The sequence below is a fragment of the Diplotaxodon limnothrissa genome, linkage group LG15 (genome assembly GCF_057381915.1).
Source record: "Diplotaxodon limnothrissa isolate DT_005_m linkage group LG15, D_limnothrissa_male_GT1.1, whole genome shotgun sequence".
NCBI classification, from domain to species: Eukaryota; Metazoa; Chordata; class Actinopteri; order Cichliformes; family Cichlidae; genus Diplotaxodon; species Diplotaxodon limnothrissa.
The window spans coordinates 25,608,291-25,628,710 of NC_140610.1; the positions used below are offsets into that span (position 1 = coordinate 25,608,291).

Below are 20,420 nucleotides of genomic sequence, written 5' to 3' on the forward strand. Positions count from 1 at the left end.
GAAATGGAACAAAAAGGCAATTTATATCAACACGAGCTGACATGAATCGAAAACTAGATTTTATTTTGTGAGTTTCTTTCTGAAATGTGATTTTCTGCCGATTAAATGTCCTTTATCACGTAGAGAAGCTTCTTCAGTCTCTGTAGAGTATTACTTTACACTCCACTTTTTAGAAAGATGCAAATTGTTTTTGAAATGTTTCTCACGAGTGTACAAACCCCTTCGTAAACATCTGGCATCTGCTTCACGTCTCGCTGATTTCTTTGCTCTTCCACCAGCTCTGCTGTGATCTCTAACCCTCCTCCTCTTCCTCCTCAGCTCTAACAGCAGGACTCACTGACTGCACTTAGACATGGAGACCAGGGAACGGGCTCTTTGTTCAGACCTAATGGGAGTACGGCAGACGGGGCTTCATGTTTACATGCTGTGGGTTAATGGGAAATATGAAAAGGAGATCAAACATTTGACCAGGTTGTGCTGATTGAGATTCTGTGTTTAGTCCTGTTCCTGAGCCTTGACCTGTGTATTAACAGCTGTAGATATAAAGCAGCATTTCAGTAGAAGGTTCGTGGTCAGGAGTCCATGTGAATCGTAGACAAGCGCAGGGTAAGATTTAAGCATGAGAGCCAAAAGCAACAATCAGATATGAGCCCGTCCTGAGTTTATGCTGGTTGCTGTCCTCACAAACAGCAGACAAAGCTTTTGGATTTGTTTCATCCAAAAAGTGTGCAGGCCTGTCAGACTTTACATGCATTTCAAAGATGACTCAGTGCACTGATGGAGATGACCGCTGGAAAAAGAGATTTAACTTTTTTTCTGAACTTCCTGTGTTGAGATTCCCATCGTTTAGGCAAGGCAAGTGTATTTATATAGCACAATTCAACAACAAGGTGATTCAAAGTGCTTTACAGAGACATTAAAAAACAAATAAAAAGCATGATTTAAAATTGATTAAAAAAACAGTAGATACAATCAGAACAGTAGATAAAATCAGTAGTTAAATGTAAGTTTTGAAATTTAAGCTTAAAAGTGTGGATTTGGTGCTTTATTCAAATGCAGCTGGGTGGGTGAGTCTTCAACCTGGATTTAAATAAACTGAGTGTTTCAGCTGATCTGAGGCTTTCTGGGAGTTTGTTCCACATATATGGAGCATAAAAGCTGATTGCAGCTTCTCCGTGTCTGGTTCTGACTCTGGGAACTGATAAAAGACCAGATCCAGATGACCTGAGGGATCTGGAAGGTTCATACTGGGTCAGGAGGTCATTGATGTATTTTGTAGGGGTGCAACGATACACAAAATTCACGGTTCGGTTCGGTTCGATACTTTGGTGTCACGGTTCGATATTTTTTCGATACAAAAAAAATGTTCATGCCTTTTTAATTTGTCATTTATTAAAATTATAAATATATATTTTAACTCAAAAGTACAGTTTTTAAATTTAACCCTAACCCTTGTGCGTGTTTTTTATTTTGACAGCGAATGCGCACCTGCGGACCACTTATGTGCAGCCCTGGTTATTTAGCTCGTCATATTGCAGCCACAGAAATTATTTTGTCCATGAAACCATAAAGCTGCACTTTCTTTTTGCCTTATAGTCTGATTTGTCATAACTTCTCCTGCTGCTTTTACACACGCACTCACATAAGCTCAGCGATTCTCTGCGCGATCAACCTCTCACATGTGTAAGCTGCAGGAGATTTCACTTGTCATGTTTGCATAGTAAGCTAACGATTAATAAGACGATGTCAGAGGAATTGGTGCACAAATTATCATCACTCACCAATCAGTACTGTCGCTCTCTATACACAGTTCGCACGATTGCAAAGTGAAAGCAAAAAAACAAGCGCAAATTCAAACGCGACTTCAATATGTCACATATTGACAGTGGCTCACCGATGCCAATGACATAATTACCCAGCTACATTTCTGAAAGAATGCAAAAGCATTGACATATATTTTTCCTACAATAGCCCGACGGGCAGGGAAGAGAAAGATTTTGGTAGCCCGACTGAAAAAAATCGCTAGCTCCAGGACGTCGGGCTAGCGATATTGCAAGCCCTGTATCTGATTGAGGAATCACTCATCTTTGGAAAAGAGAGTTTATTACAGAGAAATGTCTCTTTCCAAAATAAAAGCTATACTATCAGCTTCTTCTGGGCTATATTCTCAGCAGCATAAGGAGAATCATGTGCTAACAGCTGTCTAAATGACTCGGCTAAAGTTAGTAGCATGCTTGTTGTTTTTGTCTTTGCACTAGGATGATGTCGGCGTAAATGTGCAGTCATATTCGTTGTGTTCCCACTAGTGCTTTCAGGTTAATCTCGTTGAAATGACCTTAACGCCACAACACGGCAAATCTCCGTTAACGAGCTACCGCCGATCGCTCCGTGCATGGGGCTAGACGGCCAACACGTTAACGAGCTAACTGCGCTAACACACTAGTTCACACCAATGTAATTGAGCATTGCATGGCACATCCAACATACTGTTTTACTTTAGTCCATGACTCGCTTACCTTCAGGGTCATACGTCACATGAAAACCAAAATAATTCCAAACGCCAGATCTGAATGAGAGTGGGGGAGGTCCATGTTGCTGAGAGCTTAACTTCTGTCTCGCTAGCTTGCCCTGTGCTCTTCCTCCTGACTATGCTGTCTGTGTGGAGCGCTCAGTGGATCTGCGCTCGACAGTGCAGCCTAGGCGGAGTAGTCGAACACAGATTCACTGAGCGCTCAACACAGACAGCATCGTCAGAAGGAAAATTGATAAAATAAATTACAAATGTTGTATTGTTCGATACATATGCGTACCGAACCGAAAGCACTGTATCGAACGGTTCAATATCGATACGAATATCGTTGCACCCCTAGTATTTTGGTCCTAAACCATTCAGAGCTTTATAGGCCAGCATCAGAACTTTAAAGTCTATCCTCTGACGGACAGGCAGCCAGTGTAAAGACCTCAGAGCTGGACTGATGTGGTCCACTTTTTTGGTCTTAGTGAGGACTCGAGTAGCAGCAATGAGCTGTAGTTGTCTGACTGATTTTTTTTTTAGGTAGACCTGTAAAGAGGCTGTTACAGTAATCAAGCCTACTAAAGATGAATGCATGGACTAGTTTTTCTAGGTCCAAGACATCAGATCTTTTATCCTTGAAATATTCTTGAGGTGATAGTAAGCTGATTTTGTTATTGTCTTAATGTGTTTTTCTAAGTTAGGTCTGCATCCATCACTACACCCAAATTTCTCGCCTGGTTTGTGGTTTTTAGGTGTATAGATTGAAGTTCTCTGGTGACCTGTAATCGTTTTTCTTTGGATCCAAAGACTATTACTTCAGTTTTGTTTTTGTTTAGCTGGAGAAAATTGTGGCACAACCAGTCATTAATTTCCTCAATGCATTTACCAAGAGCCTGTACAGGGCCTCGGTCTCCTGGTGACATTGTGATATATATTTGTGTCATCTGCATAGCTGTGGTAGTTTATTTTGTTGTTCTTTATAATCTGTGCCAGTGGGAGCATGTAAATGTTAAACAGAAGGGGTCCCAAGATGGAACCTCGGGGAACTCCACATGTGATACTTGTCTGCTCAGATGTGAAGTTACCTATTGATACAAAGTATTTCCTGTTTTCTAAGTATGTTTAGGGGAATACTGACGCAAGGTCAAGCAGCCTCTGACTTACAGTGCTGTGTTGATGTCAAGAACAAGATCATTTAAACTCAACACAGGTCAAGCTTTTTTTTAATCACTTGCATTTTAATGTACTTTAATTGCAGATTTGGTATATGCAAGTTTGCCTTAAAAGACTTTCATGTCAGCTGGTAAACACGAAGCTGCATCCTGTAACCAGATCTTCTAGTAGAAAAAAGGACAAACTTGAAGGTTACGAAGCTACCAATGACACCCCTACGGCTTTAATTAGATGTGCCTTTAAAACACCTTAAAGTTTGTCAGATTAAATGTATGTAAAACTGTATCTACTGAATTCACAGAGGTTGAAGGTAGATATTATTTACCAGGATCAGCCTCTCTTTTCCAGTTTTTATGCTAATCTAAACGGTCGCTGCTGTTTGGAGTGCTACTGAGTAAAATGCAAAAATATTCCTTTAAACTGTCCAGTTTGAGAATGTCAGATGTAATTTGTGCTCAGGCAGCTGTTGTTAATGTCTGTATGCTCACTGCAACTCACTATTGTGTCTCTTGCATAATTAACGAGGCCGAGCAGCTTTTAGCTAAAACACTAAAACGAGCTGTAAACATTGGAATTAGTAAGTTCAGATAAAAACAACTCCAGCCTTTTCTTTCATGTCATTAAGCAAAAAACTAAAGTTTTAAACATCCTCTGAGCCTTAGTGTGGTTTGTTGAAATTCTTACCCTCGTCTCCAAGTAGAAAACTATTTTTTTTTAAAAACAACAACAACATGTTTTTGTCTATCTTTAGTCTGCAAAGAACTCTGTCTTTACTCTGCTTCATAAGTTAATGCACAGGTTGATAAACAGGAAACAGGATAAGCTACATTTACCATAACCACTTCCCAGGCTACTGCATGTAAACATGGTCTCTGATTTATGAAAGACTCCTAACTTTTTTTTAATATATTTCCCTCTGCATCCAATCAACAGCCCAGCAGAACCCAGCCCCACCTATACCGGCCCGGCAGTACGAGGTGGCGATGAACCGGCAGCAGCGCTACTTCCGCATCCCGTTCATCCGGCCGAGCGACCAGTACAAGGACCCCCAGAACAAGAAGAAGGGCTGGTGGTACGCGCACTTCGACGGACCCTGGATCGCCAGGCAGATGGAGCTGCATCCCGATAAACACCCAATCCTACTGGTGGCAGGTCAGTACAACCCAGATATCTGAGGGAGGCAAAGACTGAGCATGGAAATAAATCTCTGTCTTTACCTTACGTTATACATTCACCTGTGTTGGAAACATTTCTGCACACATATGTTAGTCGACAGTGGCCGGGTTATTCTGTTCTTTGAGAGTCTATCCATCTACAGACTAAATGAAACAACATATATATGCACCAAGTTAAACACAGTTACACCACCCATTGGGCTGCATCACAGTATGACAGAGTGAGTGACAGGCATAAGGAAACAAGCAGTTAAAGAGTAGAAGAAAAAACGAGAAGAAAGGGTGGAGGTGGAGAGGAAAATCGATGAGTTGATTCTGCGACAGCCACAGAAGGAAATGAAATCAGAAGCAGCACTTCGCTGTTAATCAATGTTCAAGACTTTGACTTTGTGCGAGTGCAGCAGATTGATTATATTCGAGTCATAATGCACCGTCAGGTCGTTCTCCGTAGAGACGCAGAGGCTTTTATTTTTAGGAGGCCCGTGCAACGAATCATCAACCACGATTTGACGAGCTCTCCTTCGAGAATGCCAGAAATCACGCGTCAGCTTTTATCAGAACATTAGAGCGATACGCTGCAATTTTCATTCTACATGACTTTATTCAGTTCAATTCAATTTAATTTAATTTATACAGCGCCAAATCACAACAACAGTCGCCTCAAGGCGCTTTATATTATAAGGTAGACCCTACAATAATACATACAGAGAAAAACCCAACAATCATATGACTCCCTATAAGCAAGCACTTTGGTGACAGTGGGAAGGAAAAACTCCCTTTTAACAGGATTAAGAGATTAATAACAAGAATGATTTAATGCAGAGAGGTCGATTAACACATAGGGAGTGAAGAAGAAACACCCAGTGCATCATGGGAATCCCCCAGCAGCCTACACCTATCCAGAGTTACTAAGAGAGGATTCAGGGTCAGCTGATCCAGCCATGACTATATGCTTTAGCAAAAGGGAAAGGTTTAAACCTAATCTCAAAAGTAGAGTGTCTCCTGAATCCAAATGGGAAGCTCCATAGAGGAGGGGCCTGAAAACTGAAGGCGCTGCCTCCCTTTCTACTTTTAAATACTCCAAATGTTGCAACACTACTTGTTTCGCCGTCAATTTTCCTCAACACCTCACTTCATATTTATCATATTTCATATTTGTCTGTAGAGAGGGTCTAGCCTAGGACCCTTACTGGATACAGGCGCCCCCAGGTGGGAATCGCACTTGCGAATCCCATTCCAAAGCCGTGCAGTCTTACCACTACGCTATCCAGCTGCAAGCCTCCTGAATATGTGCCTTTCATAAATGCCTTCCTTTTTTTTTCCTCAGAAATTTCCCTCATTCCAACAGTTTACCTTGTCGATAACATTCAGTTTTTACTTAAATGTAATCCCTTGATTGACCTGATATGCTGCTCTTTAATTCCCGTGTCTAAAAGAGATTTTATGAAAGTAAATGTTTAACTGGGGATAAACATTTACTTTGAATTGTTAAAGTGTGCCTGGGATTTCTTTAATTGTCCTCTATACAGAGCACTTCAAAGAAAAACAATCTGGAATCTTTTTCCAGTTGCATTAAAGAAAAAAGGTTTGAAACTCCAACATTTGTCAGAGCAAAGTGTAATATTTGTATTCTATTGATAACATAATATAACAGATATCCACAGATGCTGCTGCATCCTCCCACAATTTGCCAAATTAAATGAAAGCGCCTGAGTGTTTGTGTCAGAACAAGCTGTAAAATCGCAGATTGTACCAAATGACGAGTACAACAACAGTAAAGAAGGAAAAAACGAAGCGTTTGTTTTGTTCACCCACCTGTCTGAGCATATGTGTGCTGATGAGTTCAAACATCACAACTCCTAGCAGCATATTTCTCAACTTTAATTTGGCTCTGAGGGCTGCACTCGTCTGTGGGTTTGAGGCTTTATGAAAGCGAGTCACGGCTGTGCAGGATGTGTGATTTGAACACTGTGAGGTCGTCGGTCTCAGAAAGCTCATGTCGTAGGGAAATAGCTGCTGTTTTGCAGCCGCTGTGTTCAGACGGCGTCAGTATGTGGGTGAGTAACTGCCTCATATGACACTCAGAGAGCACACTGCTGCAACTTGTTATTGCCTTAACAGCTGTAGATACACACTGAATGTAAATTGCAAGCATTGAATATGTTTGGTGGAATAAAGGCATTGAATGCTTCTAGGGCTACAGATTTAATTCAGACTGTTAAAGTGGGCCTTAAACACTCTGTGATTTCAGATATTAAGAGGCAGTATCATTCAGGGCCATTTTCATTCTGGGACTCTAGTAGAACAGCTTTGCTTGACTGACAGGTCAAAAGACTTGAATGATCAAATATTGGCCTTTTAGGATGCCCTTCAGTATATCTTAAGAGGGTTTAGTTAACCTAAACACGCAATTCATGTTTCTGCCCATAAAATTTTGGTTGTTGGTTTTTAATTTTCAGTGTTGTACTGCTGTATAGTTTTTTAGTATTACAGAGGTGTATTTGCACTAACTGGGAACATTTGGTCTGCTAAAAGAGCTGAAATTGAGTATAAATATGCTCTGTATTAGCGTTTGTCTCCTTGAGGGGCCCTTCCTTTAAAGACCCCCAAACATCTAATTGGCCAGCTTCTGGAAGCCTGCCGGCAGCACCAGGAGCTTGTCAGTTGTACTGCTCGTACTTTGCGGCAGTCACGATGTTTGTCTGCTGTTCCTGTTGAAAATGAAGCAAAATTACTTTTAGCTACTTTTAACTCATTATTTGAAACTTTGGCTGTGTTTAAGCCTCTAATGTAAAAGTAGATAGCAACCACATCTATAAAAAAAGATTATTGGTGAAATATTTAGAAAAACTTTGTATTGTGTTTTTTTCCCTTTGTTCACATTTAAACCCCATTTACATAATCTCTATTTAAGATGACGTTATTTTTAGCTAACATTTTAGATATGCTAGCAGCAGCTCTGGGTTTTTTGTCAGTTGTCAACATGTTTCACAATAATGTCTAATTTTACCACCATAATTTCTCCCCATTTTAGAGATAAAAAACTTTTTTAGTTTATGGTGCAGTTTAACAACATTTATACATTTAGTATTTTAGCATGCTAACATGCTAAGTACATACATTTGAGCTATTAACATGGTAAAAAAAAAGTATATACTGTATCAGAACATTATTATCAACATTATTCTCGTGTCGTAACAAAATATTTCAGAGGAAGTTAAAAATTCTTACATTTTTTAAACAAAGGCTGTTAAGGCTGCTAACCTTACGAACGTTAGTTTAGCATTATATAACAATATGCACAACAAAGAAATGTGTTCAAGATGTTAGCATTCAACATTTTATTTAAGTTTGATATTTTTGTTAAATATCAAACTGATTTGTGTAAATATGCAATCATATTTAGCTTTACATTTATTTTGTGGCATTTATTATTAACACAACTTTTATATTTTTCTTTAAAGGGTTTATAACTCTCATAGACATCTCTCCCATTGTTTTCCTATTTGAGACTAATAGCAGCTTTACACTTTAACTAATTTATTCTTTAACTTTGTATTAAACTTTGAGCAAACTTAGAATCGGAGAGGATCTAAAATAGTAAATAATTAAATGAATGCATTGAAAGAAGAAAAATGGCTAAAATGACTTTGCTATCCAGAGAGAAATACATTTCTTTATACAACAGGCATCTGCACTTGGTTCTCTCAGTTAAGTAAAACTTCCAAATGAGAGATGTGAACTATTGCCACAGACTCGTGGTGGTTTTCCAGTGTGAAACTATTCTGCAAGCATTTTTGTTGACAGTGCAGTTGGCCTTGTTTGAGTTCCTCATCACTGCGTTTCACGTCTTTTTTTTCTTTTCTGACTCGTTTCTTCTCACAGGAAAGGACGACATGGAGATGTGCGAGCTGAGCCTGGAGGAGACGGGCCTCTCGAGGAAGCGGGGCGCCGAGATCCTCCCCCGGCAGTTCGAGGAGATCTGGGAACGCTGCGGCGGGATCCAGTACCTCCGCAGCGCCATCGAGAGCCGGCAGGCGCGGCCCACCTACGCCACAGCCATGCTGCAGAGCATGTTCAAGTGACGGGGCCCGGAGGCGGGGCTTCGCGCTGCAAACAAAGGGACGAATGCACCAGCTACCTGACACAGATGGAGTGCGGGCGCGCTGCACAGTTTCTGACTCCAGGGCGTTCGACGTGAACGGCGTTTTGTTTTTCTTAACTGTCCTTTTGTTTTTCCTCCGTTTGATGAGTTTTCGTTCTCACTGGCTTTTGGTTCCTCAGTGGGGGCAGGGCGGGGAAGTTTTGCATTGAACCCTATGCAGAAACGAAAAATCATGCTAAATGATCACATCCGGTTGTTTTCCAACATTTCTGTAACATGTGTGCAAGTCTAACTATGAGGCCTTAATACTACTTTAACAGGGTTTAAATGCTGAAAGGTAGGACTTTCTGTTTGTTTATTCAAAGCTGCCTCCCCAGAACAAGTTTAATTCCTCTGTAATTATGCATTCCTGATGATCCTGATGATTACACTGAAATCTCACAGGTGTGTCGCTTCCGTCTTAACAGCTAGCTGGTGATCCCGCTCCGACTTAAAAGCTGCTGTTTACGTCGTCTTCATGCGGTTATTGGAGGGTGAAAAAGAGAAACTCGCACAAGGAGCTGCAAGCTCTCACCACGAGGCTGCATGCATGGGTGTCCGATTATTCCACCGAATTAAATCCAATATTTACAAATACTTTTTTTTTTAATTACCTCCTGTTTTTCCAGCTGAATGTAACTTGAGACCTTGTTGATTTTTTCATGTCGTGATTCTTTTGTTTCTTCTCATCGTATGTGATTTAAATTAGTAAAGGGTCCAAAAACCTTTTGAGACCAAACGTGGCTCCGGACATGAAACCTTGTTTTTGGTTTTTTTCCTCATTAGCGGAGCCCCATCCATGATTAATTTCTGTTTAAGGAGCCGAGCAGAAAATGTGAATTAATTATGCAACTGCTGAGTGCTGAGATACGACTCCACGTGTTCGTGGTGTTTTTCAGAACAGATCAGCGCCGCAAAAAGAGACCCGAATAACTCAGCCATGCTTCAACACTTTGAATTTGATTTGTTTAGTAATTTGCAAGTGCAGCGAATCCCAAGGTAGCACAAAACAATATGGTTTGGAATCAGTTGTTAAGATATTCTGTCAGACTGGACATTTCCCTGCTGTGTGAGAAGCTTTCGAGCACGAACTCTACGATGCACTGGTACTTGGCCTCAAACTGGAACATTCATATAACACTGAATATTTTCTATAGGGCGGTATGTGCAGACAGCAGTGTTATTCCTACTGGAATGTAAAAGTTTATTTTTCAAAGAACAGTTTCTACTTCATCGGCTTGGGCACATGAGATCGTCAAGCAATAAATCACACAAACTCAGCTAAGAAGGAAAAAACAGGCCTCTTTTGTCATTACTTAGAAGAAAAAAAAAAACAACAATGACAGACAATCTGTGGTGACGTCGCACTGCGTTATTCCCCCGAGCCTGTTTGTTCCCAAGCTTTCTGTTCCCCCTTTGATGCTCTGTACAAGAAAAATGTGGCTGAGATTGTCTGAAAGCATGAACATCTGTCTTGTTGCAAAGTAGCCGAACCCCTTTACAGACAGCGATAACAGCATAGCCAGGATGGATCTGATAGTTGATGAAGACGGCTCACTTACCACCAGCTAAATTTAAAAAGAACCTAAAACTTGATTTAAACATTATTTTATTAATCTCAGAAGTAGATTATATAAACAACTGCATGTAGCAGAGGGGTTTAATATAAGCATGCTCTGCATAGCCAGGCTTTTGTTTTAGCTGCTTTAGCTGGCTATACAAAACCTGAATTATCACAAAAGAGGCTGACTCAGGTTTTTGGCATTGGGCTCTGAGCACGATCACTGAAAAGGGGAATTTAATTCCCACATCGTAAACAAACGAGGCCCAATTTGTATCTGAGACATGCAACAATATAAGGTCATCAAAAACCATATATCACACGTCAACATCAACAATTGATGAAATCATACCATTTGGGTACTAATTAGGTTAGAACGACTGCTATCAATAGTTAAGTGAGTCCTTTTGGGACATTTCCTGTTAAAAGCTGCGTACAGTCTTGCCTACTGGAGCCAGAGAAAGACTAGAAATGCCAACCAAACTGATCAGAGGGTCAGATTACAATTTTGGACCCACTGCGAGCTTGGTGTGTGGGCCTCTTCCACAGCAGACATGTTGACCTAGCTCGGTTCCATTTACTAAGCCATCGCACTGAACCAGGAGCCGAGTGGACTGCGGCCATTGTTGATAGACACAATGTTTTGCTGGGGAAAAGGCCCATCATCAGTGTGGGGGGAACTGCAGCAGGACTATCTTGGAGACCGTATAATCTTCATGATTCATTTTGCCAAATAATAGCTTTAAAAAACATCAACATGGAAAATCAGACTGGTCCAGGAATTTTCATTTGTAAGGATTCCAGCCGTGTTTGAAGCAGGTCAGAAAACCTCAAATTTCTTCAGTAAAATCTGTACCAAATACAAAGATCAACTTCACCAAGCTTGGCATTTGTATATAATGTGCCAGTACACGTGTTAATGCTGAGTGTAAAGGGGACGCGCTCTGAGCTTTGCCGTCATTAAGACCTCAGTGTTTGTTTTAACCAAGTGATGACCTCGAGATATTTTCCTCCATAACATGCAAAGAAAGTCTTGTGGATTTGCTGCGATCTGTTTCTCGCCACACATTGCAATCATTCCTGGGGAAGCACTGCCTTTGTCCACTGTCATTTTTCTAATGCTGATCTCTAACGGATGAATAAAAGCATTCCATGTTTCACTCACCTCTCGCCTCCTCTTTTCCACCTCAGAGAAAATGCTTTCAAAATGAAGAAGATGGAGTTTTATTCAGCACAGTTTTGTATTTTCAACTACTGATTGTGAAACAAACACATAATATTTTAAGACTTTAAATAAAAGTCCACATTACAGTCATTGGGGGAGGCTTCCCTCCCCACACAAGCAGCAATAACCATCAGTAGATGCATTGATTTGAGACAAAAACAGCGAACAGTGTTTACATCAATAAGACGACAGCATTTGGGAAGTTTAAGTATCGGTTTGATCTGTGACATGATCCGTGCGAGTAAGATTAATCCTGAGAAAGGTAAGATTTGGTCTTACTACCTACGACTTTAATGGAAGATCATTTGACTCCACAGAATTCATTTACAAGTATAACGCCATATAAATGAAACTAAAAACAAAAAGCTTCTTTTGTTCTGTTTTTTTTTTTTCAGTTTCTAACACAATGAAAAATGTGTCCCGAGCCTCTCAGCAGGAAGAGATTTACAGGGCCCGCTCACCAGTTTTATGGTGTGTTCACATCAAACATGAATACCGTTGCATTGGGATGCTTATTGTTATTGTTAATTATTGTTATCCATGCATTTTTTTAACCAAAAAAATGCAAATAATTTGTTCTTTAAAATGCCAAATTACAGTTATTTACTTGCATTGCTGAGCAGAATGACGAACTGAACGTTCTGTTTGATTCATTTCTGGCTTTTCAGAATAGAACTGCATGGCGGCTTACATTTGGGCAAAACCACATCAGTTTTCAGTTTGACTAATAAACCATATAATTTTTAGTTTTAAGCAAATATTTCTGACAGATTTCCAAAATATTTGTTTTCCTGTGCCCAGTGTAATAAGCACTTACATATAAATTATATACATTTTTTGTTGATGTCAATCAGAATTCTGTTTTTTTTTTTTTCTCTACATAATATTAGCTTACGTGCTAGCGTGGACAAATTGCTGTGTCCTAGGGTTTACTTGTTTTTAGACAAACATTAACACTGCTGACTGTTCACCTTTTTTTTTTTTTTTTTGCAAAGGAAAGTCTATGACAACTTCATTTACTCCAAGCTCTTAACTTTTTTTTCTCGTCTCTGTGTAAAAGTGAATTTGAACTGTATAGCTCCAGCTGCCCTGAAACAACATCAGATTTGACAGTTTAACTCACGTAAACTGACCACTACCAGTTCATGTTGGTGCAAATTTGCACCATAATATAGACTAACATATGTAAATGCATCACGCAAGAGAAAGTTTATAACTGGCGTCCTGTTTAACTGTCTAATAACTAAAAGTTCATCCATGCTTTCTAACCAAACAATGACAAATAATCCTAATCCAAAGGATATATTACTAGCTTTGTTGCTGCAACATGGTTTTCAGCTAGCTCAATTTACTAACTCTTTGCAGTGCAGTTTAAGTTTATGGCAACTACATCCACTTCTAAGCCTCTAAACTGACTCAAATGTACATTTCACAGGTGTGCAAGTCGCACCTTTGATGGTATGCGGTACTTGAGTTCAAATTAATCCCCTCAATGAACTTTAGGGGGGTTTTGCGTATTGCTTGACTTCCTGTGTAATAGCAGCAGAATGTAAATAAAAATTACAGAAATATCACAAACAATGTAGGGAACAATTAGATAACACCAAGAGTTACACGGTAAACGTTTCTAGTTCACGGTGTCTGTCAGAGCATGTAAGAGCTAATATTACATTAAGGATAGTTAATGCATGTACACAAAGGATAAATCCATGAATCCATGTTGCATATATTTAGAACTTTGAGAGCTATATGTACTATCATGGATGAACAATAAAAACGTTGGTTATCCTCTGACAGTTCCTCTAGCGCCACCACCTGATCAAATTAATTCTCTCCCAGCTCTGCTGTAAAATGTTAGTATGCTAGCATGCAAATGTTAGAAACGTATTCAATAAAGCGGGCACTATGTTAGCATTCAGCCACCCACTAATGGTGCCACCTTTGATCAGTTATTGTAGCTGTAGACAACTGCACTGCATCTCAAATTGTGTACTTTACACTTTTGCTGTCAAATTGTTGTCAGCGACCATAGTAACAGTAGTGGTCAGTATCATAATAGGGATAGTGAAATTAAAACAGTCCAAATGTTGAGAATGCTCAATACTTTTAAGTAGTCGCCATGTTAGCTAGGTAGCAAAAAAGACAGAACCACAAACTCATGCAAAAGTTGTTAACTAGCTAAAAGCACCATATTTTTATTGGGCCTTTATGCTAAATGGCTTGTGGTATTGTTTTATGTTTAGCTGTGTTGAATTGTTTCTGTCACTGTTAAATGTATTATTAGAAGACTAAAAAGTTTTAAATTTTAGCAGTTAGCATTACAGTCACAACCAAAAACTGCAAACAAGAAACAAACACTAAGTACTGTGTTTGATTTATGACTACCATGCCGAAAACACAATCACATACATAGTGTTACATGAAAAACTCTTTGGGTCTTGTTAAAGGTTTATTTTTTGACGCCTGAAAAAATGTCTTTGGTTAACTGTGGTTTTGTTATAGAAGGGTTCGGGGTTAGGTCAAGGAAGTGGGTGGATTTTTATTTAGGTTTTGTTGTAACTGTAGATTTAATGTTTAATACTAGCAGCTAGCACACAGTGAGTGTAATGTTCAGTTTGTGACAACACATTTAAAAGATAATAGCTTTTCATTTCTAAACGATCTGCTTATTTAACAAGGCTGAAGCAAAATCAAACCTTAACCATTGATGGGTCACCTGAGTTCATGTTTTGTTCTACATCATAAAATAGATACAACTATTCTGTAATCACCCAAACTCCTGGATTTTGAAGCCACTACATGTGGCAGAGAAGGTGTGATGGTAATCCTCAACATTTTCACAGCAAATACAGGAACTCCGTAATTTTACAACAGTTTGTCAACAGTTTGTTAGTGTTTCATTAAAGTGTAAATCATCTTGCAAAAAAACATGGAAGTATTCCCACAGCTTAATTTCTGCAGTAACATCCAAGAAAAACCCTGTGGCTACATCTTAAAGGATCCAGGTGTTAACATCAAGGTTGGCCAATGCATACACGTTTTACTAACGCGGAGTCTTGAGCAATCAGCATTAGCTCAGCACTGCACTGCAGCTAGCCATAGTTTAAAGCTCTAGATTCCCAACCTTGGGATTAAGACGAGACCATAAAACATTACAAAAATTAAATATGGGGCATAATAAATCTAATAAGGGATGAGAGAAAGAATAAATACTGGATATTTTAACCTCATTAAGCATCCAAATGTCCTTTGAATCAAACTTGATAGAAAAGTAATAACTTTTTTTTATCACTACTGCATCTTCACTCGATATATAAGGTTCAGGTGTACAATAGGAAGTTAAAGAACATCTCTATTATTTATCTAGAAAATATTATCTGAACATCATAAAATTATGCTGGTATGAAACAAATTGCTACCCACCACTGGAGACCTTTTTTTTTTTTTGTAAATTGCATTAACATCTGGGGGAACCATCAGATTACTTCCTAATCATGTGACACACAGCCTACAGACATATAGAGTCAGCAGACATATATAAAAGCAGTCCAGGGTCAATCGATATCAACCCGATCGATGCTGTGGTCGTCCCCTGAGCTCCTCTTCATCGTCAGCTGCAGACGACAGCTTTCTGACATTTTTAAAATGGCCTAAACGTTTGTTTTCCCCGATGGCTGGTTGTCCTCTGGTATGAAGCTCAGAGCGCTGGGGAGTGTAGAAGCCAGCGGTTTGTCCCAAAACCTCCTCAGCTCTGCATCAACTTGAATTTAAACCAAGTGACTGAATGAGGCCGCGATGAGTCCGAGTTCCTGTTTCAAAGAGACAAGAAACAAGATCGGTGTTTTACATGTCAGTCGTTGAGCAGCCTTTGGGGAATTAAAACTTTGGCACCACAGCCAGAAAAAATGTATAACAATAAATAGGTAAATTTATGCTTTACATAACAAATTAGTGATTACTTTTTTCTGCTATAAATCTTGAAACAGTTTTTCTTTCCATATCAGGACATCTACCCTCAAACTTTCCCGGATTAGGACCAGTTTTACCCTACACTGTTAACGAGCCCTGTAGATTACCACACGATGGGCTTTCTTAATTGCCTTTAATGGCTTGATTTGTTTACCCGATGGTTTTAATTGCTTCTTAATGGCTTCATTTGTTTTAATATTTTTGCAGCACTTTGGTCGATGTGACATATCAATAAACTCTCTTGATTTGTGGTCCATCGTTTACAAAATCCACAAACTTACACAGTCAAAGAAGGGAGATTTATTAGCTGTCCCTATCATCACTGTAGCTTAATGTCCCCTGTAATTATTCATGTGGGTTTGGGAGAGCTCCAGACACCAAGATGTATTCAGTGCAGGTTTTGTTTTCAATATTCATGGAACTCAAAGCCAAGTCTCAGTGTTGAGTTTTCTTGTCATTCAGTTGTGGTTTCTCCTCCATTAATATTACAGAAAATTGGTACTTTCATTATTTATATGAAACAAACAGCAGTGGTAAGTTTAAGTTTCAGGGGAGAAAAACTGGAGCTACATTACACTACCAGGCTTTTTTTAATTTATTTTGAGATTTCATATAAATAAAACTGAAATCAACAGATTACAAAAGTATTTAAGAATAGAATTTAATTAATTTAATTAAGCAGTTAAGTACATCCACTTCCAGAGCCCTGTAAAATAAATATTTTTCCAGTAACTGTGGATCCAAAATGCTGCTTTCTGCCCTCAAACTTCTCCGGTGTTGCAGTTAATCTCAGCAGTAAACTCTTCAGCCTTTTCAAGGGTTCAGAATCTCTTTCTAAACGTACACGGAGTGATGTAGGAGCCGGCACAGCAGAACAAAGACTTTAAGGCGTGTGACCCTGGTGGAGGCTGCAAGCCGCTGTCGTGGTTTATCTTCCTCTGAAAGCTTTTCAGAGATGTGGTTTCCAGGGTTTTTCTTGTTGGGGGGAGATGCTCTGAAATTACCTCGCAGCTTTGTGGCGACTCAGACCCCGAAAGAGGATCAGAGAGGAGGTAAAAGGTGGGCTCAGGACAGTTTGTACTAAACAGCAGCGTCAGGTCAGGGTTTAGTCGTCCTCCTTTGGGAGGTTTAATTACTCACTGGTCATCTGCCTAAACACGCAGCAGCTTTAAACCAATCGGGGGTTTAGACTAGCAGGACAGATTATCTTACTGTGATTATTTTATCGTGCTGTAAAGGCGTACACAGGTGTTCGTGTTTGGGTTTAGAGCTAATCTCACACTGGGAGAAGGAGGAGGAAGGTCTCTGCATCATCTGATAACACTACCACTTCTTAATCAGCTCCACTTTACACAATGAAGTCCTGCTGAGTGTGCATCATGTTCTCTCCTGGCTGCAGCACACGAGTCTACATGAAGGACACAAACCAGTCCCCTCTCACCTGTGGTGGTGTTCTCATGTGCCGTCCGATCCTTTATATTCTCTTAACTGGAAATGGCTGGGAGGGAATAGCCGTCTTTGTGTCTGCAGAGAAAAGAAAAAGCGGAGAAAATGAGGTGGGCAGGTATGAAACTGCAGCTACAGCAACTCTGCACATGCACCAAAATCAGCCTCTGTCCTGAAGCCACAGATATCAGAGAAGATCTGCAAATACTGCAAATGTTCAAAATACCTGCAGAGGAAAGAGAAAAAAATTACCTAGACTGTCAGCAGATTACACCAAACAGACTATTTATTTAACTCCTGTGAGAAGCACCTCGAGCCTGAACCTGACTGATTTACAACTTTCCACTGCGGTTTATCTGCATGTAATCAAACGGTCCCTCCTTCACAGCCGAGGCACAAATGAGCAGACGCTCAGCTCCTGCGAGTACAAAGCTTCAGACATGCAATGTTTTTATTTTCAACCGCAGAACATGCATTTTATTTAATGACCAGCTCAGCTGTTAATCAAACTGAGCGTGTCTCTCTCTGCAGTGTGATTTGGTTTCATTGCTACTCAGATCAAACATGAAGCTTGATTTGAAGTAAAAACTCTCACTTCTCTTTTACTCTATTTAGGCAGCATCATCCAAGGGCAGCATACAGCCATTTGAAACACATTTAAGTCATAATCTAATGAATTTGTTAGGATTTCTAAGTTTTTATTACTATGCTATGCAAATTAAACATTTCCATCTGAAATATTAAGTTGATGCTGTGGAGTCCATTGAATCTTGTTGTTAACGGATGACATATAAATCCTGCTTCCAGTCCAAACTCCTACTCCGTTCATTAAGGCTGTTGTCTTTATAACGCATTTTAATGCTTAATATTTTATTATATTTAACCTGAACACGTTTTAATCCCTCAGTCAGAACACGGTGTATTCCGGTTTGGACCCGGAAATGGTTAATGACGCCTCAGGCACAAAGTCCTAGGGACTGGCCCAGTCGTTGTAGGAGGCTGGTTGCAAAGAGACATACAGTGGGGCAAAAAAGTATTTAGTCAGCCACCGATTGTGCAAGTTCCCCCACCTAAAATGATGACAGAGGTCAGTAATTTGCACCAGAGGTACACTTCAACTGTGAGAGACAGAATGTGAAAAAAAAATCCATGAATTCACATGGTAGGATTTGTAAAGAATTTATTCGTAAATCAGGGTGGAAAATAAGTATTTGGTCAATAACAAAAATACAACTCAATACTTTGTAACATAACCTTTGTTGGCAATAACAGAGGTCAAACGTTTACTATAGGTCTTTACCAGGTTTGCACACACAGTAGCTGGTATTTTGGCCCATTCCTCCATGCAGATCTTCTCGAGAGCAGTGATGTTTTGGGGCTGTCGCCGAGCAACACGGACTTTCAACTCCCGCCACAGATTTTCTATGGGGTTGAGGTCTGGAGACTGGCTAGGCCACTCCAGGACTTTCAAATGCTTCTTACGGAGCCACTCCTTTGTTGCCCGGGCGGTGTGTTGTGGATCATTGTCATGTTGGAAGACCCAGCCTCGTTTCATCTTCAAAGTTCTCACTGATGGAAGGAGGTTTTGGCTCAAAATCTCACGATACATGGCCCCATTCATTCTGTCCTTAACACGGATCAGTCGTCCTGTCCCCTTGGCAGAAAAACAGCCCCATAGCATGATGTTTCCACCCCCATGCTTCACAGTAGGTATGGTGTTCTTGGGATGCAACTCAGTATTCTTCTTCCTCCAAACACGACGAGTTGAGTTTATACCAAAAAGTTCTACTTTGGTTTCATCTGACCACATGACATTCTCCCAATCCTCTGCTGTATCATCCATGTGCTCTCTGGCAAACTTCAGACGGGCCTGGACATGCACTGGCTTCAGCAGCGGAACACGTCTGGCACTGCGGGATTTGATTCCCTGCCGTTGTAGTGTGTTACTGATGGTGACCTTTGTTACTTTGGTCCCAGCTCTCTGCAGGTCATTCACCAGGTCCCCCCGTGTGGTTCTGGGATCTTTGCTCACCGTTCTCATGATCATTTTGACCCCACGGGATGAGATCTTGCGTGGAGCCCCAGAGCGAGGGAGATTATCAGTGGTCTTGTATGTCTTCCATTTTCTGATGATTGCTCCCACAGTTGATTTTTTCACACCAAGCTGCTTGCCTATTGTAGATTCACTCTTCCCAGTCTGGTGCAGGTCTACAATACTTTTCCTGGTGTCCTTCGAAAGCTCTTTGGTCTTGGCCATGGCGGAGTTTGGAGTCTGACTGTTTGAGGCTGTGGACAGGTGTCTTTTATACAGATGATGAGTTCAAACAGGTGCCATTCATACAGGTAACGAGTGGGGGACAGAAAAGCTTCTTACAGAAGACGTTACAGGTCTGTGAGAGCCAGAGATCTTCCTTGTTTGAGGTGACCAAATACTTATTTTCCACCCTGATTTACGAATAAATTCTTTACAAATCCTACCATGTGAATTCATGGATTTTTTTTTTCACATTCGGTCTCTCACAGTTGAAGTGTACCTCTGGTGCAAATTACTGACCTCTGTCATCATTTTAAGTGGGGGAACTTGCACAATCGGTGGCTGACTAAATACTTTTTTGCCCCACTGTATTGTGCTGCACCAAAAACCTCTCTGTGACTGCTTGGGTGGGCAGCAGATGGCTGTGGTCACTCGTAGTTTGCATGGAAAACGCAGACTAGTCTGCAAACACTGGCTCACTGCTCTCAGAGTGTAAGTAACACTTGGAAAATTAAGACACAAAGACAAAGCAGAAAATTTTCTCCTTCAAAGTAAAACTTTGGAATGCTTTGGCTGTAGTGGTGAGGCACAACTTTTATTTTGAAGGCCAATGTTCCCCATTTCCAGTTTTCACAGTTTACTACTTAACATTATTCGTTTGCATTAGAGCCCTCTTGCAGTAAAAGAGAAAATATATAAAATACATAAATAAATACAATCCATCAATAAACCAGCGTGGCATAATAATGTCTTGCACAGCTTTACTATCTTATGTGCATTTGGTCTAAAACACAGGAAATATTTCTGTCTTTGCAACTTGGTGAGTGTTTGCAGAAGTCAGCGTATTTCATGGAAACTGTGGACAACTGTGGTAATCTGCGAGTGACCAAACCAATCACAAGGTAGTTTCTGATTCAGCACCGTATCTTAGCAACCAATTTCACCTAGCAACTGTCAG

The 20,420-nt window shown here is 40.2% G+C and overlaps 2 protein-coding genes across 2 annotated transcripts in view; one reads left to right on the forward strand and one right to left on the reverse strand.

Moving 5' to 3' along the window:
* myo6a (myosin VIa) overlaps nt 1-8,948 on the forward strand; it is a 153,755-nt gene extending 144,807 nt beyond the window's left edge. The window contains exons 35-36 of the mRNA XM_085373330.1: nt 4,622-4,840; nt 8,749-8,948. Of these exons, the coding sequence (XP_085229456.1) occupies nt 4,622-4,840; nt 8,749-8,948 (419 nt within the window). The remainder of the gene's footprint in view (nt 1-4,621; nt 4,841-8,748) is intronic.
* Nucleotides 8,949-17,425: 8,477 nt separating this feature from the next.
* LOC146617629 (uncharacterized) overlaps nt 17,426-20,420 on the reverse strand; it is a 55,776-nt gene continuing 52,781 nt past the window's right edge. The window contains exon 19 of the mRNA XM_085373503.1: nt 17,426-17,434. Coding sequence (XP_085229629.1) covers nt 17,426-17,434 — 9 coding nt within the window. The remainder of the gene's footprint in view (nt 17,435-20,420) is intronic.